The following is a 24,343-nucleotide window of genomic DNA, read 5'->3' as shown; positions in this document are numbered from 1 at the left end:
TAAGCTCTTTAGACATGGTACTTTCAAGGCCTTAAGTGTTATTTATTTAACTTAACCTCTGGATTATACCAACAATGTTCAGAATTTCTCTGATCAGTAAATGCTTATGTTGTAGATTTTTTGCCACTTAAAAATATTATTTCTAATTACTAAATATTTTCTAACTTTCAAAAAGAGAGTAACACTGAGAATTTATATTTCACTTAGAAAAAAGAAACTCTATAAGCAATTTGAGAAAGAAAACCTAGGTTTTGGAAGTAATTTTTCTAGGGTATATACTCAGCTGCAAATAATATGAGGCCAATTACTTAAAAGCACTAATTAGAGAAAATAGAACAAAGTTACATGTTTTTAGAGGTCTTGATAGACTCCTGGACAGTTTTAGATAGAAAACAATGCAATTTAAGGGATACTTTCAACAAGTCAATTTCGAATTGCATTCTTGACTTCATCAATAACAAGTGGTTGCAACCTAGTGCACAAGCTTGAATAGTTCAACTGGTAAATAGAAGTGGACTCACCTGAGTAATAGTGCTGCTTCCCAGAAGTAAAATCCCGAAACTAACGTCCGAAAGTGTCTCACGTGGGCCATGATACGGAGAGATTTTCACGATCCTGAAATTAGTCTTATCCAAGGCATGGGGGACGAGAAAGCCAGGAACGAAAATGTGCAATCTAACTCCGCGTGATGTTGCAGGAGACGAACGCCTGGAAAGCTTCAGCACCTTAGACAGCTCCCGGCAGTCAGTAAAGACCTTTTCTTTCAAACGCTTGAAATTCCCTTTCGACCCCTGCTCTAAGCATTGAGCAGAAGGAAGATTCACAGGGTACAAATGTGCAGGTGATTTATACAGTGAACGCGGAATAAGGGGTGAGATGAAATGTCTGGGGTGCCTAGGTTCTGGGCAACAGTTCACTGAAGCTCTAGCGGCAAAGAAAGAATGCTTGTCCTTCCCTGACTCAGACACTGGAGAAAGAATAGCAGCAACAGCGGGAACAAGGATGCTTCTGCACCTGCTCCAAGCGCCGCCCGCCGAATCCCACTCTCCACCTTTGAGTAAAACCCGTCACAGCTAGCGCGGCAAAGGGAAGCGGGGGCGGAGCCAGACGACACTGTTCTGTCTGCCAATCACGACCGCACAGCAGGACAGAGTGGCAGGCCACTCACGACCATAGGCGGTGCTTAACACCTTACCCTTTTAAAAAAAGCGGTGAATAACTGGTGCAGAGCCTTAAGTGTGACTGGAGGGAGTTGGGGGAAGAAAGCCTCAGGACTCAGCATTGGGGAGCCAGCAGCTTTTGTGAATTAAGCAGCAGAATAGCTCTGGAGAAGCCCTTTATTGGTCCCTTCAAGGAAAAGACACAATTTAGGAACGAAAGGTCTTTTTGGATGTGACCCCATGTCTTTAACCTTATATCGAAATGCAGGAGTCAACATGAAACCCAGACCCTTAGAAAGGACTAGGAAAGAGCAGAAAAATCGGTGCACGAGCATCAATGGAACAGGAGAATCAGCTGGTTCTAGAATTCTTATAATCCTGGCTAGCTTCATTCTGGCCAGGAAGTATTGTTGACTAGAGTAAGTTGAGTTTCTTTCCGTTGTAATAAGGGTTCTAAAAGGATGAAGGTGGGAAATCTAAAGAGATGGCTACTAGAGGCACAATGCTACCCACCATTTTTTTTTCCTTACACATTATCTGAACAGTAAGTTCAAGTGAAGAAGACAACTAGGTCATAAGGTACATCTTCTATCATTCATACCTCTCTCACCGCTCCCGCCCTCCCTCTCTCCCAGCCCACCCCCCCAACCATTTCATGGGGATTTTCATTGAAGACTAGAAAGGGAAAGTGCGTGTATGTTGTGTGCATGCTTATTCATGTATCTCAAAATGGAGTTTTAAAGATTAAAACCTATGCTATTAGATCTTATAGTGGTTTTTATTTACTATTAACCAAGATTAAAACTTTCACTACTTGAATTTTAGCTTCTCCCTAAAACTCCCTCAGATATTTATTCTGAAAGCCCTACTTTAATCACTTAACTTTCTCAATGACTAAACTATGTGCCAAGAATGTCTCCTTAGTCTTTCACACATTTTCTTGTTAATTAAATTCCAGCAGCAATTGACATATTGACTACCCTGTACTTCTTTATTTAACTGGAAAAGTATAAGTTATTACCTTCTCACCCTCTTAAATGAGAACACAGTGAAAAAAATCTCTTTTTATTCTTTAGTAGACAAGGCTATTTACATTCAGTGAGAATAAATAATTTTTGGATTTATTTTTATGTGTTATTACTATAGCTGTCTCTTTTTGCATCTTAGTTTTCTGACTTAAATTACAAACTTCCAGAAGTCTCATAAGAAATATCATTGGTTCTATCCATGAATATTTGCACCCAGAGAAGGTTCATACAATTTTAATCAACTCAATCTTTCAATGAAGCTTTTGAAAGCTCACTGAGAACAAATGCTACTTAGTTGATCTTTCTTTGAATGGCAAATTCTTTTAAAAACTACATGTAATAAATGAAACAAAACTTATTATATTTCAAGAAGGCCTGGATTCTTTGCCTTGCTTCACCACTACCTAACTAGGTATCTTTGAAAAAGTAATCTACTTTTAAAAAGATCTTTATTTAATATATCTTTAAAAATATATTTATTAAGGGAATTGAGTTAAATTACCTCTGAGATTCATTCTCTGGCCCAAAGGAAACAACCAATGGGTGTTTGTTTAAGTGAGCAAATTAATGCACAATATTTAAAATTCTGAGCTTATATTAATCTGGATAGTTAGGTTACATGACAGTTTTTAAAAGTCAGGACAAATTTAGTTATTTCATTTCATCATTAACATGAAAGCATAGAAATATTATACTTTATCAAATTAATATAACTAGTCAATCAGTTTTTGGGTATAAACCTCATGTAAGAGGACAGTAATGTGGAATCCCCATATTACTGGTTTTTCATAGCACCATTATTATTTCCTTCAAATACTTTATGAAAAGTTACGATCCTCCTCATTTATTTGTTTGATTTTCCACTGCAGTGAGGATAATGACCATTATTTAGAATAGAACCTAACATATAGTAGATACTCAATAATCGTTGAATGCATTAATAATCATATTAGAAATGCCATATATATTTTTTAATTAGATCTGTGAATTTGTTACAATGTATTGGGTACTAGGTTAATTTTGATTAAATAAATTAGAAATTAATCAAAGAATGGGTTGTAGTGCCTTGTTTCTTTTAGTTAACATTAATGATTAATTTTCCAGGGCTTCTTGTCTATGAATTTTTATGTTGTTTGCTTATAATTTCTATATGATCAAAATGAATTTCATGCATCTACATATTTGTGACAGCTATTCTTACAAATTTTATTCTTTTGAGAATAATAGTCCTGATTGGAAGGGTAGGTGGAAAGTGTTTTTGGAAGAAAGACCATTCTATGGCTAATCACTAACTGACTAGCCCATTTATAAAAAATTAAGCTGGATGCTAATTTGGTCAAATCTCTTCTCCTCATTGCCTTTATTCTTTCTCGAACTAATGGATTATATTTTATATTATATAAGACATGGGATTTCAGAGCTGAATGGCATATTAATCTTCATCAGATTTAATATTTTCCTTTTACAAAGGAAGTAATTATAGCTTGAAGTGTTTGAGTGATGGTTACAAACCCTCACATTCAGCAAGTTGAAAATATCAAACTTGAATTTGGTGTCACTGGCTCAATGTCTAGCATTTTGTCTATTCTCACTGCTCTGATTTTAATATTTCTACTAGTGTTTCAAGCTGTATGCATATTGACTAGCCTACAGATAAGTAAATTAATTTTATTCTAGTGATAAAGTTTTTTCATATGCTTGATTGTTAATACCTATGATCTAAAGCATACAATGTTTTATACATACTGATAAAATGAGTTGCAATTTAGTAAAAGACTTATTTACTTTATTGAAGTCAATGTAGTATGGGGTTAGAAATAGTTCACTGAGAGTTGATCAGATTCAGTAGTATTGGGTTCAACTAGTCATCTCACCAAAAGCTTATGTAGAAGTCAAAATGCCAATTTAGAAAGTTACAAAAAAGGGACGCCTGGGTGATTCAGTTGGTAAAGCATCTGCCTTCCGCTCAGGTCATGATCCCAGGGTCCTGGGATAAGTCCCTCATCAGGCTTCTTGCTAAGCAGGGACCCTGCTTCTCCCTCTGCCTGCGGCTCCTCCTGTTGTGCTCTCTCTGAAAAGTAAATAAATAAATACATAAAATCTTTAAAAAAATGAAAAGTTACAAAAAGTAATGTCATTTTTGGAATTAGAATATTCATATTTTTGAATTAACGGTCTGGGAAAGTTGAAAGAAAGTCTTAATTTAGGAGTCAATCAGAAAGTTGCTTGTTCAATACAAATCAGATAGAGGGGAATTAATCTTATTGCAGATGTAGATAATGTCACCAAGTATGTGAACCTAGTGAATTTATCTTTTGTATAGGGATCTCCTACTATTAAAAAAGCTACAATAATCATGAAGTGTTAGTTGATCAGGTGCCTCTTTTTGGAATAGTGGTAGAAATATCTAATAATTTATCCCCACTTTCTTGTCCAGGATACAACATTTCTCACATGAATCTCAGCAACAGCCTCCTATTTGTTTCTCCTGCTTGCTCTGTTATTCCCCTTAATTAATCCTCCGTGTGAATATTAAGGGGTTTTTGTTTGTTTCTTTTGTTCATTTGTTTTAGTAAATCAGAAAATGCAACTTCTATTCCTAAAACCCTTAATCCCTTTCCATTACAATAGATTAAAAACCATAGTCCTCTTTACAGATGAAAAAGTTCTGAATGATTCTCCATGGCAAACTCTTCATTTTTTCCTAGTCTCCCTTTCCCCACTATGCACCAGTAACATAAACTGTTTCTAATCTCATGATTTCTCTACTTCAAACACTCTTCCTCTTGGACTTATGTCTAGTCTTTTTCTAGTTTTTAATCCATAACATGGATTTTCTTTTTCTCTTTTTCTTTCTTTCTTTCTTTCTTTCTTTCTTTCTTTCTTTCTTTCTTTCTTTCCCTCTTTCTTTTTTTCAAAAATGTCCCTTTTACCTTTAACTCAGGATTAAAGTCCTTCATAGATTAAATTATAATTTGATGTTTGCCTTTGTTTGAATACTCTTGAAAGGCAGGGGCAATGTGACTCTTTATGCTAGCACAGTGTCTGGCACATTGTAGGTGACCAGGAAATATCTGCTGAGTGAGTGTATGAATGCATACACATTCATTCTTTTCTAGAGTCCATTCTTATTAATCTCTTTTAACCCATTCTTTCTTCAAAATTATTTAAGATATTTATGTCATGGTGTTTTTTCCTGGCCAAACGTATTTCTTCACCATCTAAACATAACCTTCAAGTTTATATATGTGCCCTCAGTTCACTCTGAGAGTACCTTCTTTATAAGATTAATATTATACAGTATACTGCAATTTTTACTATTTTAGCACTCAGACTGTCATCTTTTTCTCAAAATTGTAGTGGTAATTTGCCATAATTTCCTAGATGACTTTAAATAGTGAGATATTTGAAACAGTTAACTTACTGAATACTTCATTCTTTCCCTGAATATTTGGTACTAAGTAGGCACAACTCGTAAAAGTACCTCCAAATCATTTATTCAAACAATTTATTTACCAACAAATATAGAATTTATAATATGCATCATCTTAGGTGCTTCCTGAGATATACATGTGAATGGCAAACAAATCTTGTCCCAGAGGAACTGCAATCTATATAATATGTAAGATATACATGAATATTCATTGTATCTCATAGAATGAAAGTATTGAATGATGAGAAGAGAAATGCTATGGGAATTCAAATGAAGTACTTTAAAATGAAAAGTATGAGAACATTAGAAAATTTTCATAAAGTAGGGGATATTTAACAAAGCTTTGAAACCAATTCACTGTTCATTTTTAGAATTTATGTGGAAATTATAGTGAAAAAAAGGAGAGGAGAACAAAAACATAGAAGCAGAAAAAAGTGGGGTGAATAGGATTTGAGTGATAACATTTGTGTAGTTAACAACTGTATTGGATACTGTGTCTATTATCTTAATTTCTACTCTCAAGACCCAAAGGTATACATAATCTGATCCATGTTTTATTGATGAAGAAACTGAGGTCCAAAAATTTTAAGCAGCTTTTCCAGTATCACAATTTACATTATTGGTATTTAAAAACAGGGGTGACTAAAGGAAAGTAGTGAAAAAGAAGTTTGAGGCATATCATAGAGGGCCATAGATACTGGGTCAAATAATGCACAATGTGAAAAATTGTTACTAAATTATCTGGATGGTTAATAATATGTAAACATGGTCATAATGTCAGGAGATACCTTCATATACTTATTCATGAACCAATCAATAAAACACCCATTTCATATTTATACTCCAGAGGAGATTTTCTCATTGTGTCGATTTTTCTATCACAGGCCTTTTACCTATTGAAATATAAAAAAGCTTTCAAACAAATAAAACAGAAAACACCACAACTTTAACTGGTATCCTTTACATTTTTGATCTGAGGTGACTTAGGAACATGATTCTCTTTCTCAGTGTCATATATATGTCATCAAACACTAAATTCCTTGTGGCAGTGAACTACAGATTGGAGTATATATCAATACCTTATTTTTCAAAATGGGTAACAATACCACTTTATAAGAAATTCAACAAAAGATTTTCTTCAAAACTCTGACTTAATTTGAAAATGATGAATACTGATATATATTGTTAAATTTCCAGGTTAGAAAAAAAAAAACAACCCAGAAAAGTTTAGTGATCTTTTTACATACTAATATTGATTTATTTTAAAAATAATATTATTTACTTCATTAACAAAAAGGTTGGGCACAGGATGTGAACTACCACTGAACTTTAATTATTAGGCAATAGCCAACCCCTTGTGATAGGAAGACTAAATATTATAATTTTATTACTTTGTAAGATAATAAATTAATGATGATATATTAATCTTCACACCTTTGTCAGGAACATTAAGAACTTACCTATTGTGGCATATTAACTGAATAACAATTAGACTGCATAAGCAGTAATCAGAATATGTAATGATATGCTATAACTAGAATAATTTACCTTTATAGAAACAATTACAATCCATAAATTTGTACAGCTAATAAATATTCTATGATTTTGACTATTAATTTCTAATTTATGAAAATGATGAAAATTTATATGTATTTTATAGGAAAATTATTGCTCCCAACTTTCTTTCAGATATATTTGATTTCCTTAACAATTTATTTCTGGTATTTTTAACAGAGTAGGTATCCTAAAAAAAATCATTTTGTAAATACCTAAAGTGTAGGAAAGATTTGCTTAAAAGCCTAAATCCTTAGCTGAGATTGCACAGAAATTGCCCAAACCAATGAAAAAGCAGGAAGTTAAAAAAAAAAAACAAGGGAGGACTAAAGCTGTAAGGATTCCAATAGTAACCAGTTGATCCCTCTTAGACAACAGCTTCAGTTTTTACCAGATACTCAAGTGACTTGGAGGCAAGAACTATAACTCAAAGAAAGGCCTAAAAGATTTATGTCTTTTTTTTTTAAGATTTTATTTACTCATTTGAGAGAGAGAGACAGAGAAAGAAAGAGCACACGAGCGAGGGGGAAAGGCAGAGGGAGAAGCAGACTCCCTGCCAAACCAGGAGCCCAATGTGGGGCTCAATCTTAGGACCCTGGGATCATGACCAGAGCTGAAGGCAGACACTTAACCATATAAACCACTCAGGCACCCCAGAGTTATGTCTTTTAAACCAAAAATCCCAAGAATTAATAACCATAAGAAGCAACTGGGAAAACTATCCACATTCCAAAGGATTCTGAGAAGGAAACTTGTCTGTCTCAGCTTTAGCTTTTAATGGAAGCAGAAAAATCTCGCTGAAGACTTATTTGCCCAAACAAACACACAGTTTTTGAGCCAGAATTAACACCACCTAAGGACACATATATGCCAGGTTACAAATATGTATTTAACTGGTGCTGTGATTATAATGTCCTGAAATGTGGCAGAAACAACTATAGATACTCCCTGGAGGAATATATTTTAAGACAGAGTTTGAAAGAATTCCCATAGATAAAGTCCCAAAGAACATATGGTCAGTATAAAAAAAAAAACCGAAAAAACAAGAAACAAAAAACACATGAATAGACAGGCCACCATGAAATAGAATCAGCAAAGCAGTTAAAAAAGAATTAGAAGAGCAAAGACTATAGATGTTGAGCAAAGACTATACACTAGAGAACATAAAATAAGCGTGCTTACTATGTGGAAGGATTAAAAATATGACAAGCCCTATAAGCTGGCCAGATGGATCTGAAAAATAAAGGGAGTATTTAGAATAAAACTTATGAGAGCTGAAATTAAAAATCATCGGATAGTTGAAGTAGCAGATTAAATATGCTGAAAAAGAATTCGTGGGTCAGAAGATCTAAAAAATTATACAATGTGAGCCAAAGGAGTCAAAGGTGTTCAGAACAGCTTCAAAGACATGGAGAAAAGATTAATAATTTCCAGCAAACATTGGATTTGTATTTCTCCCTTTCCCCTCAAAAAAAAAAGGATAAATTAAACAGGGATGAGTAAAATATGAAGAAATAATAACTGAGATTTTTATCAAAATGATTAAAGACATGGCTCTTACAGTTTTAGAAGTGCAAAGTGTCCCAGGAGGACAAGTAGACAGAAAACTACAACTAGACTCATCTTAATTAGTATCATTAAAGAAAAAAAAAGATTCTATGACAATTAATGCATGAGAAAGGGTTTATTCAAGAGGATAGGGGTACTATCACTATAAGTATATCACCACTGAGATGGAATTGGGCTCAACTCCAACAAAGCTGGGACAAGTAGAAATTTATATCCAAGGAGCAGAGTACAGGTCACTCAATAAAAGTTACTAAGAGAGGGGCGCCTGGGTGACCTAGTTTGTTAAGCATCTGCCTTTGTCTCAGGTCATGCATGATCTCAGAGTCCTGGGGCTCAGGATTGAGCCCCACATTGGGCTCCCTGCTCAACAGGGAGTCTGCTTCTCTCTCTCCTTCTGCAGCTCCCCCTGCTTGTGCTCTCTTGCTCCCCCCCCTCACCGCCCCCTCAAATAAATAAATAAATAAATGTTACTAAGAGAAACAGGGGCAAAGGGGGATTCTGGCTAAACTGACCTAACAGGATTCTTGCTGTAGGCTAGCCAGCCAACCTGGTGGAGAATGAGGAACAAGATCAGATACCGGGGTGCCTGGGTGGCACAGCGGTTAAGCGTCTGCCTTCGGCTCAGGGCGTGATCCCGGTGTTATGGGACCGAGCCCCACATCAGGCTCCTCCACTATGAGCCTGCTTCTTCGTCTCCCACTCCCCCTGCTTGTGTTCCCTCTCTCGCTGGCTGTCTCTATCTCTGTCAAATAAATAAATAAAATCTTAAAAAAAAAAGATCAGATACCAATGGCTATCAGATATTGAGGGTGTGTGGTTCTGATTAAAAGGAATTAGCATAATTCTTGCTAAAACTGGGCAATGCAGAGATGAATTCAGAAGTCCAAAAGTCAGGCCTAGTTGTAGTAAAGTTTAGGAAAGGCTGAGTAGAGTTTGGTTAATAAGAAAAACTTATGTCGGGGCGCCTGGGTGGCACTGCGGTTAAGCTTCTGCCTTCAGCTCAGGGCGTGATCCCGGCGTTATGGGATCGAGCCCCACATCAGGCTCTTCCACTATGAGCCTGCTTCTTCCTCTCCCACTCCCCCTGCTTGTGTTCCCTCTCTCACTGGCTGTCTCTATCTCTGTCAAATAAATAAATAAAACCTTTAAAAAAAAAAAAAAGAAAAACTTATGTCAATACAACTACCTAAAACTAAAGTCAAAGAAAATTTCTCAAACTCCACTACAGGGAAAAGACAGATTATTTTTTAAAGGGAGAATAAGGATAAACAGCTATATGCAGTTTCTAAGAATCAGAAGTAAACTAAATGATATCTTTAAAGATAAAAGTAAAAGGAGAAAAAAGTACATCAGGTTACTGTTAACCAATAAATAAATAAATAAAAGCCAGTGTAGCCATACTAATATTGAACAAAATTGAAGAAAATTGCATATTTACACAAAAAGTCTTTATATAATCAAAAAGTTTCACCAGAAAGATATGACTTCTAAATATGAATGCACTTAATAATATAGCTTTAAAACTTAGTATACTATTCAATAGCTGTTAGATCAAGCTTACAAAAAATCAGGATATGAATTTTGAAAAAATATATTTGGTATTATATTTTATATATATTATGTGATGTGCACACACATATAGTCAATAAATTTTATCTAATGAATATACGTTACACTGTAAGCATTCTTTTTTTTTTAAAGATTTTATTTATTTATTTGACAGAGATAGAGACAGCCAGCAAGAGAGGGAACACAAGCAAGGGGAGTGGGAGAGGAAGAAGCAGGCTCCCAGTGGAGGAGCCTGATGTGGGACTCGATCCCAGAACTCTGGGATCACGCCCTGAGCTGAAGGCAGACGCTTAACGACTGCACCACCCAGGCGCCCCCTGTAAGCGTTCTTTTTAGGCATGTGTTGAGCATCTGTAAAAATTGAACATAATAACGTATGCAATAAATTTCAACTAATTTAAACAAGTGCTATCTTTCATAGAATCATTTATGACTGAAATTTAATCAAGATAAAATGACTGCATTAAGAAACTTGTTGCAGTGGGCGGCTGGGTGGCTCAGTCTGTTAAGCGTCCCACTTGATTTCGGCTCAGGTCATGGTTTCAGGCTCATGGGATTGAGACTTGTGTAGGGCTCTGTGCTTAGTGGGGCACCTGCTTAAGATTTTCTCTCTCCCTCTCCCTCAGCCCCCACCCTGTTCTCTCTCTCTCTCTCAAATACATAAATAAATCTTAAAAAAAGAAACTTGTTGGTGTAACGAATATATAAATATATATCAATATATATGGCAAATCAAAAAAAGGATTAAAGATAATAAAAATGCATTTTAAAGCAGCTAAACTGGTGACTAATTAGAAATGTGTAGCCTTAAATGGTCATAAAATAAAAGGTGAAAATTAGTAATATATGATACCTCTTTGGCATGTTGTAATGAACAACTGGATGTTCACAAATGTAGAAAGAAAAAGAGCAAAATTACAGTGTAAAACAAACATAGATGACAATGAAAGCCAAATGTTTTGAATTTTATATTTGACAATTTTAATAATAATATAACATATTATTATAACATAGTAATCAAAGTATTTGTAGGCAGGATATTTCCTTAAAAATAATATCATAATATAATAGTCAAAATATTGGTAAGCAGAGTATTTCTTAAAAAACCAAGAAGAATAAAGACTGACAACTCAATAGAAAACAAACATGACAAAATTTCAGGAACAGGAATTTTTTAAAAAATAGGTCATTTATGCAATTTAAGATGTTACACTTTATTTGTAGGTAAGGAATTCAAGTTAAATTATGAGGCAAAATGTTAGAGCCAACAGAATGACGAAATTAAGTTTAATCAATAATACCAATTATTCCAAGACTGTGGGATCAATATAGAATTTATGTAGAGCTAATAAAAATATACATAATATAAGACCTATTAAGCTAATGGTGTGAGCCAATTGTTGTGCATTAGATTACAATAGAAAATTGCCTATTCTCCCCCTTTAAATCAGAAAACTCTCTAAAAATTATTGTGAGTGGCATATTTTAGAATATTTTAAAAGTCTATTTAGTTAAGTAGTTATTAACTATCCTATTTAACAAAAAGATGGCATTTAACATGATTTATTAATTTTTACTTTTGAATTTTCAAACTAAAGCTTTTCTTCTCTCTGCAATTTCCCCCCTCCACCTTCCACTAAGCTTAAATGAAATGTGGACTGAGTTGTTTTACTGGAGAGCTCTCACATGACACTTAAATGAAGTGATTAAACTTAAATGATGACTACTTTTAAACCAGGTAGTTCTTTTTCTTTTTTTCCAAATATATTGGAAAGGCAATATTTTATGCTTTACCTTTCACTCAGGTGAAAATACAAATAAATAACCCAAAGGGTCGTCTATAGATAAAATTAAAAACTTTCGTAGTAACAATAATAGCTTTGAGTGTTTTAAAAAATTCTCATTCATTTTCAGCTGATAACATGTAGGATGTACATGTGATATTCTAGGGTTGCTTATTATAATGTTCTCTTGGTTTTCATGATCCCCTCAGGTCCTCTGGACTAGAATCCTTTTATTATTCTAGCTATGTACAGATTTGGTGTTGCAATTTGCCTACGTTTATGTTATGTAGGGTCAGGACCAATCTAAGCTTAATTAATAAATTCAATAAAGTATTACAGATAGACAGTTGACATAAATATGACTGTTGTGAGTTGAATCATATCACCTGAATGAAGATGTGTTTGGAGTCCTAACCTTCTGTACCTCAGAATGTGAACTTATTTGGAGATAGATCTTTATAGAGATGATCAAGTTAAAATAAATCATTAGGAGGGGTCCTAATGCAGTATGACTAGTATCCTCATAAAAGGGGAAACTTGGACACAGAGGTAGATACTCACAAGAATATGAGTGAGGCACAGGGAAAAGATGGCCATCTATGAGCTAAGAAGAGGGGCCTGGAACACAACCTTCTCTCATGGTCCTTAGAAGGAATCAACTGCTAATACTTTGATTTTGGACTCCTAGACTCCATATCTGTAAAACAGTACACTTCTGTTGTTTTACCCCCATTTGTGGTACTTTTATAATGGCGACCCTACCAAACTAATACATGGGGCTCTCTACACCTTTTCTCCAAACTCTTGCCTACTTGTCTTTTCCAAGTCAATTTGCTGTTGGAATCAATCCACATATGGGAGCAGAAGCTTTAGGCTTGAAGGAGATCTTGACAGAGAAAACTGATGAGGACTCTTTTTTCCTTGGGCTAGAATAGAATCACCACATTCTCAGCAAAAACCTGGCAAACAGAGATTTCTAGAGGAAATTTTGACATTGCTGAAAGTTGGTCCAATGTGTGTGATCTTAGAAACTAGGGAGGAGTTGGACTATGAAGTCGGGACTATGCCTGGAGACCTCGGAACTGCAAAGTCTTCATCCTGCTTCTCAGCAGGGGACTAGAAGTCCTTCTGCTCAGGGTTGTAAAAACTAGCCAGACTGCCCCATTTGTTTACTCCTACCACCAGATCTAAAGGCAAATAGAGAAAATAACAAATCATCTAAAGGATTCTAGCAGCCAGAGAAAGGAAGATCCAGTCAGCACAAACATATTTCATGCCAGCAAAATAGAGTTACTGCAAGAGACAGAAAAGTACTTGAACAAATAACAAAAACCCTTAAGAAAACTAAAGTGAAATCCAAATCACAAATGCTTTCTGGAGATAAAATAACAGGATTTCCCAACTAAATACTTCAGTAAGTAAACTGATAGTATGTTCAAATCACAAGCCCACTTACAGATACAGAAGATCTAGCAGAAGAAATGTCTCAAAGCACAGAAGGAAAAAATAAAGCAGCACAAGTTATGGTGGAAAAAAGAAACCTCAAACAACATGCCATTTAGAAAGTAGATAAAATAAAAATAAAAAATTTGGAATTCCATAAGAAAAAAAATTATAGAGCTTAAGAGATAGTAAGTAACAAATATATAAAGAAATCTCTTGGGGCGCCTGGGTGGCACAGTGGTTAAGCGTCTGCCTTCGGCTCAGGGCGTGATCCCGGCGTTATGGGATCGAGCCCCACATCAGGCTCCTCTGCTGAGAGCCTGCTTCTTCCTCTCTCACTCCCCCTGCTTGTGTTCCCTCTCTCACTGGCTGTCTCTATCTCTGTCAAATAAATAAATAAAATCTTTTTTTTTAAAGAAATCTCTTAATGAATAAAGAACTAAATTATCTGATTGATGAGACTCATTGAGCTTAGGCAGTTTTGAAAAGAAAAAAAGGCTAGGCATGCTTTGTTAATGAGTAATTAATAAATTTAAAATCAAGAAAAAAACTGCAAGCTTTCAGATAGATTCTAATGCAAAAACCTAAATAAACAATTAGAAAGAAAGAATCCAGCAATTCAGCTAAGGGGGAAAAAAAAGCACTCTTTAACTAAGTGGAGTTTATAGCAAGAAGATAAGAGTCTTTTGATACAAGAAAATATGCTAACATAATCAAGTATCAACAACTTTAAGAAATAAAACTTGATTACTAATGCAGTTTGTCAAGATTTGATAAAATTTATAATTTCAAAAATAAAAAGTTATGAATGTATAATATTTGAATGCAATAAATATTGTCACACATGCTGCAGGAAATATTATGGTAAAAGTTAAAGCATTATAGCATTTTAATAATATTTGGAAATTAAACCATTATTATTCTACAATGTTTTGCAGGCTTTGTGAATGCAATAAAGCATTTAGAATTAATGAAATGACTCATATAAAACCCAAAACTTACAAAGCTCACAGAAGTAAGAATATTTAGTATGGTCTACTTATATAATGTCAGGGAGCAAGAATTCCTGCTCCCTTCAAGGTCCTTCTAGCTGGAGTAAGACTCAAATTGACATGAGACAGATTAACAGGAGAAAATAAAATTTAATAGCATGTGGGAATCCACATAGACATGGAATTCCAAAGACAGGCAGAATGAGGTATGTATGTCATTCTGAACTAAGGAGAAAGAGGTAGGGGTCTGGGTCTTCAAAAGACAGGAATGCAGTCCTCAGGAAGAATGAAAAAGAGTAAATGTTTGGTGTGCAAATGTTTGCTGGGACACTCAGAAACCATGAGACAGAGAGGACTTGGATCAAAATGGCCTTGCTAGGTTCCTCCCTGCTTGCTGTATCTAGTTTATACCCTAATGTAGCTATCTATCTATGGTGTTAGCTCTCTTCCTGGAGCAGGTCCTCTGTCTAAAACCTTTTAGGCAGTTGTGGGATGGCAAAGAGCTTTTCCTGAATCTTTTGGGTCTTGTTTGCTTTAAACTCAAAATAATCATTCTGCCAAATCAGCATATTTTGGGGATACCTGTCTTGAACCCCTTCAATAGGATAAAAATATTTAGGTTTAAGTGGAGAGAGGGAAATGGAGACATACATACAAATGGGAAAAATAGACTTAATGCTTCCCTAATTTATGTATTTTTATGAAATTATATTTTATGTGCATACATGTGGAGAAAAAGTTTGGCAAGCTTTTCCATAATGACTAGGGCTTAGAAATCTTAGCACATACTGTTTGGGAGACAGTCTTGGAAAATTATAACTGAATTAAACATTTTTAGACCAACTTTTCGTATGGGCTATCAACACAGAGTTTTTTTCATGTTCTTCAAATTATGTAAAGAGTGCTGACATCAGCCAATCAAAATAGTTTTTACTATATGTACTGTTTTATCAGAATTTTGTTCCATCATATTTATTGGTATTTAAAAATTTGTCTTATTATGTCACATAGACAATATTAATGAGACGAATTCTATGGGTAACAAACACAATAAATTTTATTTTTCTTATGGCTTACCATCAGAAATTTTGATTTGTAAATATTGACTTAGCCCCATTCTGTGTAGTGTTTAGGAAAATTAAGAACAGTTATAAAAAATAAAATTGTTAATTCCTGTGATGTGTTCTTTCATTTCTGAAGTTAAAAAACATCTACTACATATTTAAATTTTTAGCCCCCAATATTGGAATTATCCTCAGAATGCTTTTTGTCTGTATAATATTAACTTAAAACACAGAAATATCTAAAGATACTGTTAAAGGTTTATCTAAATAAATTGTGCACATTGTATATTTTCTTTTGAATTGATTTTTTTCTATGAGTTGCATAAATTTGCTCCCAGGCAAAGTCTTCATCATATTTTCATTTCAAAAGATTTTTCCCTATTAGATCAGTAGAGTTGTTTTCTAGTTAATAATTCATCGTTTTTTCTTTCTTTTCTTTTTTCTTTTTTCTTTTTCTTTCTTTCCTTCTTTTTTTTTTGAGAGAGCCAGCTTGCGCAGAGTGGGGGGAGGGGCAGGGGAGAGGAAGAGAGAGGATCTTAAGCAGTCTTGTGGCGCGAGACCTCAGGCTGGATCCCAGAACCCTGAGATCATGACCTAGGCCAAAATCAAGAGTTGGACATTTAACTGATTGAGGCGCCCCTATTCATCCTTTATTTTTTCATCTTATAATAGAATGTTCATATATGCTTAACTTTCTCAAATGTATTATTAGTTGAAAAGTATATGATATAAACTCTCAAACGAATCCCAATCTCTTAAATGTTCTGTTTTCCATATGCTACATGATCTGTTTGGGAGATAATGAGATTCATTAAATTTATGCATAATTTTGTGCTCTTACTTGTCTGAAAACACATTGATTTCTTTTTCTTCAAGCACAGAAGTTAGGTTGTAGCTGGGGGTTGCTGATTTTTTTCTTTTAGTCATCATACTGTACGAGACATCCATAGGACTTATTTATAAGTGGAAGTTTGTACCTTTTGACCACCTTTACACATTTTGCCCATCCCCAATCCTAATTCCTAGCAACCACCAATCTGTTCTCTGTACCTATGAGTTTTGTTTTGTTTTTAGTTTCCTAAAGGGATCGTACAGTATTTGTCTTCCACTGCCTGACTTATTTCACTTAGTATAATGCCTCAAGATCCATTCATGTTAGAAATGGCAGGATTTCCTTCTATTTTTATAATATTCCTGTACTTCTATTTCTATTATATATATTTCTATTTGTAAATATTTCATATTTTTTTCCTTTACATTTCCATTCATCAATGGACACTTACATTGTTTCCATAACATGGCTATGGTAAATAATCCTGCTATAAACAGGGAGGTTGAAGATGTCCCTTTGACAGTGTTTTCATTTCCTTTGGATAAATACCCAGAAGTGGAATTGCTGGATTGTATGGTAGTTCTTTTTTTAATTTTTTAAGGAACCTCCATACTGTTTTCCATAATGGCTGCACCAGTTTACATTCAGCAGCACAAGCGCTCCCTCTCTTCCACATCATTGCCAACACTTGTTATTTCTTGTCTTTTTAAAAGTAGTCATTCAACAGGTGTAAGGTGATGCCTCATTGTGGTTCTGATTTGTATTTCCCTGATTAGTGGTGGTGAGGACCTTTTCATGTACAGGGGATTACTTTTTACTTGAAAACTGGAAGATCCGCAGCTTCAGTAATTGTCACAGATTTTTTTATTTTGAAAAAAGAAATTCTTAACTTTTTAATTGAGAAATTTTATTTCAATACTGCCACTCATCTACCCACTCAATAGATTTAGGTGTCCCTCCTCTACCGTATGCTTGTATCAACTTTAAAATTATCATAAATATCTCAAATTTTTATTTATGTGTTTGTTTCTTCAACTAAACCAGGAAGACCTTTAAAGATATCTTATACCACAATCTTAAAACTTTAACTAAAGCACCTGACACAGAATATAGGCTAGAGGACCATTTAGAATGAATGAATAAATCAAATAAATCAAATATGTATATTTTTGTAAAAATTGATGCAGCATCTTTTTTTGGTAAGCTGGAATTTTTATCCAGGGAGATTGACTTGCCTTCATTTAATAGTGACAGAACTGATGACTGGCCTATTTTCATAGCAAAAGAGATTTTTCGTATTAAAGAGATATGAAGAAAAGAGATGTTTCTGAATTAGGTGCCCAAAACAAATGGAACAGCTTTAATGCCATGTATGCAAACAAATGTTTCACAGGAGCAGATTCAAATCTGTTGTCCCAATTGTTAGAATTCTATTTGTTTGCAAAGCATTTTTGTTAGTCATTTTCTGGATGTTTTTGAAATTTTAACTGTCTGGAGAATTTAATATGCATTTTCCCTTTCTTCTGCAATAAGAAAAGATAAAAAACAAGTCCACAAAATAAAATTTCTCTGGCATTGCATGTGAGATGTGTAAATATTTTAAAAGTATGAATTTTTTAACACCTTATAGATTTTTTATTTGTGCCCTAGAAATATGATTTAATACGAGAAAGAAATTTATTTGGTAAGACACAAGAATCTTAAGAAAACTTCAAGAGCAAAACAATGTTTTTGGCATTGGTGATAACTGGCCTGAATTCAAGTACCAGCATTAGCACTTACTCTCCTTGTTACGTTGGCGAAAATCCTTGTTTTTACTTAGCTTTAGTTACTTATTTATAAAATAAACATTATAATTTGTTTCATACATTCTCCTTTGTTCTTTAATTCCTCTAAAAAAGTCTGACTTCCTCTGAGCTCCTTTGAAAATTCCATTGTACTATCTGAAAAGTTTGTAATTCTATTACTATTTGACTTTATCCGCTTATAAAATAACATTTTAATGTTTGAAGATATTTATATTTTATTAACTTTTAAAATAACAGCTTTTTGGGATACAATTTACATTTACACTTTAAAAATTCATGCTTTAAAAATGTACACTTCAGTGGTTTTTAAGTATATTCATATAACTATGCAACCATAATCACTATCTGATTTTAGAAGATTTTAATTATGAAAAAAAGATCCATTAAGAGTCATGTCCTGTTTCCCCCCTGTCTCCAGCCCCTGGGAACTACTAACTTACTTTCTGTCTCCATCAACTACCCTATTCAGAACACTTAATATAAATGAAATCATACAACATGTGGGCTTGTGTGACTCTTTCATTAACATAAAGTTTTTTCAGATTTGTTGTCATACATTGATCTTGATTCCTTAAATTAGTTTGATATCTAGTAAACATAAGTGCTTACAGTTCTTTTTTTTTTAATTCAATAGATTTTATCTTTTAGAGCTGCTTTTAGATTCACAGCAAAATTGAGCAGAGGTAAGATGATTTCCCATATGCCTGAGCCCTACACATGCACAGCCTCCCCCATCATCAACAACTTCAGTTTGGTACTTTTGTTACAATTGATGAACCTACATTTGAAAATTATTATCACAAAGTCCATTGTTCACATTAAGGTTTACCCTTGGTGTTTACATTCTATGGTTTAGACAAATGTAAAGGGCATGTATCATATGGAGTAGTTTTGCTGCCCTAAAAATATTCTGTTCTCTACTCATTCATCCCTATCTCTTCGACTAACCCATAACAACTGCTGATCTTTTTACTGCCTCCATAGTTTTGCCTTTCCTAGAATAGCAAATGGCTAGAATTATGCAGTTTGTAGCCTTTTCAGATTGGTCTTTTTCACTTACTAATATACATTTAGGATTCTTTCATGGCTTAATAGCACATTTCTTTTTATCACTGAATAATATTCCATTCTCTGGATGTACATATTTTATTTACCCCTTTACCTGCCGTTTCAATTTCATTGATCTCTGCTCCAATTTTTATTATTGCTTTTGTTTTGCTTACTTGGGATTTAATTTATTCTTCTTTCATAAAGTGAAAGCTTAGATAATTAATTTTAGAACTTGTTTCTTTTCTGATAAACTCATTCAATGCGATAATTTTCCTTATACTACTCCAAAAGAGTAGTACTCTTGTGCTGCATCCCACAAATTTTAATAAATTGTATTATTTCGTTCAGAATATTTTAAATTTTTCTTGAGGTTTCTTCTTTGACCCATGTGCTATTTAGAAGTATGTTGTTTTCCTCCATGCATTTTGGAATTTTCCAGCTATCTTTTTGTTACTAGTTTCTAGTTTAATTCCCTTGGGGTATGAGAACAGACATTGCATAATTTCTATAATTTTAAATTTGTTAAGATGTGTTTTATGGTCCAGAATGTGTTCTATCTTGGGGATTGCTCCATGTGAACTTGAGAAGAATGTGTATTCTGCTGATGTCAGATCAACTAGTCTATGGATGTACATTATATCCACTTGATTCATGATGGTGTTGAGTTCAGTTATGTCCTTACTGATTTTCTCCCTGCTGAATCTATCCATTTCTGTTAGATGTGAGTTGAAGTCTCCAATTCAATAATATTGGATTGTGCTGCAATAATGGAACAACTGTAAATAGTAAACCATTTCATAGTTCTATGATTAGGTCTCAGTCTTTTAATGAGCCTGTGCTTCTGGACTGTGATCTTCACAAGTACTTCCCCTTGTACCTTTTTTTTTTACCCCTTAAGTGGTACAGGATGACTAGAATGGACTAGAGTTGGGCATTTCTTTTCTCTCAGGTCATTTATTTTTTTTATATACACTTATTTATTTAAGTAATTTCTACACCCAATATGAGGCTTGAACCCATGACCCTGAGATCAAGAGTCACACACTCTTCCGACTGAGCCAGCCAGGCACCCCTTCCCGCGGGTCATTTAGACTCTAATAAAACACAACAGCTTAGGCTTTGCTTAAACAGTTTCTCCTAGGGCAGACGTTATTAAGAAGAACAGAATGTTGTGGTATATTTCAAAATGGTTCCTTTTCCCCTCCCCATGCTGTAAGCAGGTAGGGATTTTTCTCTGATACTCACTGTGCTAACCTGGTAGAAATCCAGGAGGTAAAACTTGAAAAAGTATGGGGTCCCTCCTATGACTCTGAAGTCCCCTGAAGTTTTTACCTCTAAGACTTACCCAGAGCCTTCAGCAATTCATCATTTACAGTTCAGGATTCCCTTCCTTGTGATGACTTCTGCTCATGGGTTTCTGCTCTAGTAAGCTGCAATTCTTTGTATTTGCCTGTTGGTTTCTCCAATTTTGGGGGCATTGGCTTGCTCTGTGACATCACTTCTCTCTTACAGTTCTAAGAAAAGTCATTAATTTTTCAGTTTCTTCAGCATTTTACTTATTGTTAGAATAAAGTGGCAACTTCCAAGCTATTTACCTGCTGCACCAGAAGCCTCAAGGTTCTTATAGTTTAATTTAAAAAGTCTAACCTGATACTAGATTTTTGGGGTTTTCACATCTTTGGGGATTTCTTGGCTTTTTTAACTGCTTCATATTTTGACCTACAGAGAAGACTTCACTTGAGCCTTTTAATATAGGCATATTTAAGGCATTTAAGAAAACAGTATGGTCTATGTACATGTATAAGTGAATTTTAAGAAAAAAAGTAATTAAAAGTAGAGCCAAGTCATGTAAATTAAATGATAAATTAGCTTCATTTCAGTTCCTTAATATACTTAGCTCTCTCTTGCCTAAGGAATATAAATTTGCTCTTGCCTTTAAATGGAATATTCAATGCTCTGCATGGCTAACTTTTCTTATTCTTTATGTTTCAGGTTAAATAATCCTTAAAGAAGGCTTCCCTGACATATGTAAAGCAGCCATCATACCTATTATTTTCTATCTCATTACCTACTTTATTCACTTAATAGGTAATGATTATTTATCTACTTACTTACTTATTTTCTATCTTTCCTTCCCTAAGATAAGGTCCAAAAGATAAATATCCCTTTTGACTTCCAACTTGCATTTCTCTGTGTCCTAAGACACAAAATAAGACGGTGAAAAATACAGGAAGAAAAACGGTCACAGAAGAGTCATGGTGAGGAAGAGCAGCAGAGAAAGCTCTAGGAGCACCTAGCAGCCAAGGGAAAACTGAAGTGCCAAAACAAAAAGCCTTATCTAAAATCCAAGAGTAGTCATCTGAATCCTTCACCTTCTTTTTTTTTTTTTGAAAGTTGTACTTATTTATTTTGGAGAGAGAGAGAGAGAGCAGGGCAGGAGGGGCAGAGGGAGAGGGAGAGAAAGAATCCCAAGCAGACTCCCTGCTTGAGCATGGACCCCAATGCAGGGGATGATTCCACAGACATGAGATCATGACCCAAGCCAAAATCAGGAGTGGGACACCTAACCAACAGAAGCCCCCAGGCACCTGAATCCTCCACCTTCTAAATCTACTATTATACCCAAAAAAGATGTTACCAATCATGTTGCCTTGCCTATCAAAGCTATAAGACGCATCAGCATTAAACTCCAGCCCAGACCTGACTATACCACAGGCTCCCAGAAGCCAATGTTGGAGCCACCAAAACTTCTGGGCAAAGGCTGACTTCAGGATGTGTTTCTTCTAAATCAAACTGTAAGCCTTCTAGCCTGAAGGTGGATCATCCACTACTGGAGAACTGTCTAGAAAAACCATGGGGTTACTTAATATACAGGAATTGAAAACTGCAAAGCAGCAGTAGCAGATCAAGGAAATGTTAAATGTGCAGACTCCGTGGACAATAACCATATTAAAAATGAATCCTTGGATAGCTTTCTAAAAGAGATGAACAAAGAGAACTTGCCCCGAACCTTACTAGGCTCTGAAAGGAAGCCAAATCCTAAATAATAGACAATAGGTAAGCCAAAGACTAACTCTTATCATCAAAAGAAGAGCAGTTTGGCTCCTAAACAAGCCTTGAGCAAAAGTTCAGGGAATGGTGCTTCTCTGAAAGACAGAGCTAATAAACAATTTGTTGGAGAGACACAAATTAGGATTCCACCAGTAAAGTCACAGCAACTCTCCAGAGGAACAAATCTTGCAAGACAGAGAGAAAAACTCCCAAAGAGAGTTCCTTCTCCCTATGTTCAGATCCTTAGTAGGACTCAAGCATCAAAGAAACAGGTGGTCAAGGACATAAAATATATTAAGGTTAATGGGAATAAATATGAAAGACAGAATGAAGAGTCACACACTGTTACTGAGCAGAAAGTAGAGCAAAGCCTGGTGTTCTTCCCGGAGGCTATAACAACAGACAACCAAACATTGAGTAAGATCAGAAATCCACTTAAAGTTGTTTCAGAACTTGGACATCATGTGCACTGCAAGAATCAAAAGCCATAAAGCAAAGGCCTAATTTGACAGTTGGCAGTTTTAATTCAGTCATTACAAACACCTCTAACACAACAGCACATGGAACCAATGGGAATAAATGCAGCAGCAGCTATCAACAAAAAGCTCACACTCCAAGTTGAAAAAGACTCTTCCCCAGAGCCATTCTCCCAATAAGACAGCTCTTAAAACTCAAACTGGTAAGAAAACCATAAATAGAAGTAGAGTCTCAAACGGAACCCAAACTAATCCACATATTAAGAAGAAGAAGATCACAGCAGAAGATTGAAGGAAACAACTGGAAGACTGGCAAAAATCTAAGGGGAAAATCTATGAACGGCCTCCTATGGAACTTAAAGCAAAATAATAATAATAATAATAATAAAGGAAATGAGTATTTCATTCTGGAAAGGTATGGAAAAAGAATATGAAGAAAAGATGGGTGCCTGGGTGGCTTGTTCGTTAAGCGTCTGCCTTTGGCTCAGGGCATGATCCCGGCGTCCTGGGATCGAGCCCCACATCAGGCTCCTCCGCTGGGAGCCTGCTTCTTCCTCTCCCACTCCCCCTGCTTGTGTTCCCTTTCTCACTGGCTGTCTCTCTCTCTCTGTCAAATAAATAAATAAAATCTTTAAAAAAAAAAAAAGACGATGAAGAAAAGAAAGCACAACCTAAACTGTCCAATAAAATTAAGAACACTGTCACAGAATGTCTGGAGTTTATTGAAGAGGGTGTACTTTCTAATGAAATATTTGGCCATATTGTCCTGTATTCCTGAGGCTGAAAAATTTACTACATTTGGATCTGCAAAGCAAAGTTGTTGGCAAGTAAAGGTACTTTTGGTGTTACTGGGCTGTACAAAGAGGCCATTAGAAATGGGGCAACTCTGATACAAGAGTTGGGAGAAGTTCTTAATATTTTGCAACACCCAAACTGAATCACAGAAGGAGTTACTTCTGAATCTTTTGCTGCTGAAACAGATAGAACAACAATAGAAGAGCTGGACAATAAGATGGAATTTGAAAAGTCTTGTCTTCTGGGTAGTGCAGTCCTTAGGCGGCTGCCTTCGGCTGAGGGCTTGAACTGGCACTCCAGGATGGAGTCCCACATCGGGCTCCTCCGCTGGGAGCCTGCTTCTTCCTCTCCCACTCCCCCTGCTTGTGTTCCCTCTCTCACTGGCTGTCTATCTCTGTCAAATAAATAAATAAAAAATCTTAAAAAAAAAAAGAGAGAGAGAGAGAACAGGTTACAGCAACACCCCAGATAACCAAGGCAGAACAGGATAACCATCCTGGTATCAAGTTACAGATCCCCCTTCCCCCCCCCCACCATCCCTAGAGTAAGTAGAATGCCATTAGGGCAAGTCTGGAAGCTCCTCACTCCCGTACAGTGTTGGACAAGGACTGAGCAAGATGTGTCCCACTGTCTGGAAATGCTTCGGGGACAAGATTTAGAAGTGGCTTCTCTTAATGAGCTATTACAGTGGGAAAAACAGAGTGCTTTATATTTTGTAAAAACGAAATATGTTAG

At 35.2% G+C, this 24,343-nt stretch overlaps 1 protein-coding gene and 1 pseudogene across 2 annotated transcripts in view; one reads left to right on the top strand and one right to left on the bottom strand.

The window, feature by feature from the left end:
• The window catches only part of GLRA3 (glycine receptor alpha 3), a 190,922-nt gene extending 189,884 nt beyond the window's left edge, over positions 1-1,038 (bottom strand). For both annotated transcript variants that reach the window (XM_002922632.3, XM_002922633.3), the window contains exon 1: positions 522-1,038. In XM_002922632.3, coding sequence (XP_002922678.2) covers positions 522-592 — 71 coding nt within the window. In that variant the 5' untranslated portion in view covers positions 593-1,038. The remainder of the gene's footprint in view (positions 1-521) is intronic.
• Positions 667-24,343, top strand: LOC100477914 (annotated as a pseudogene).

Source organism: Ailuropoda melanoleuca, chromosome 5 (genome assembly GCF_002007445.2).
Source record: "Ailuropoda melanoleuca isolate Jingjing chromosome 5, ASM200744v2, whole genome shotgun sequence".
NCBI lineage: Eukaryota > Metazoa > Chordata > Mammalia > Carnivora > Ursidae > Ailuropoda > Ailuropoda melanoleuca.
The sequence above is the reverse complement of the archived record's forward strand: the minus strand, read 5'-3'. Positions and strand labels throughout refer to the sequence as shown.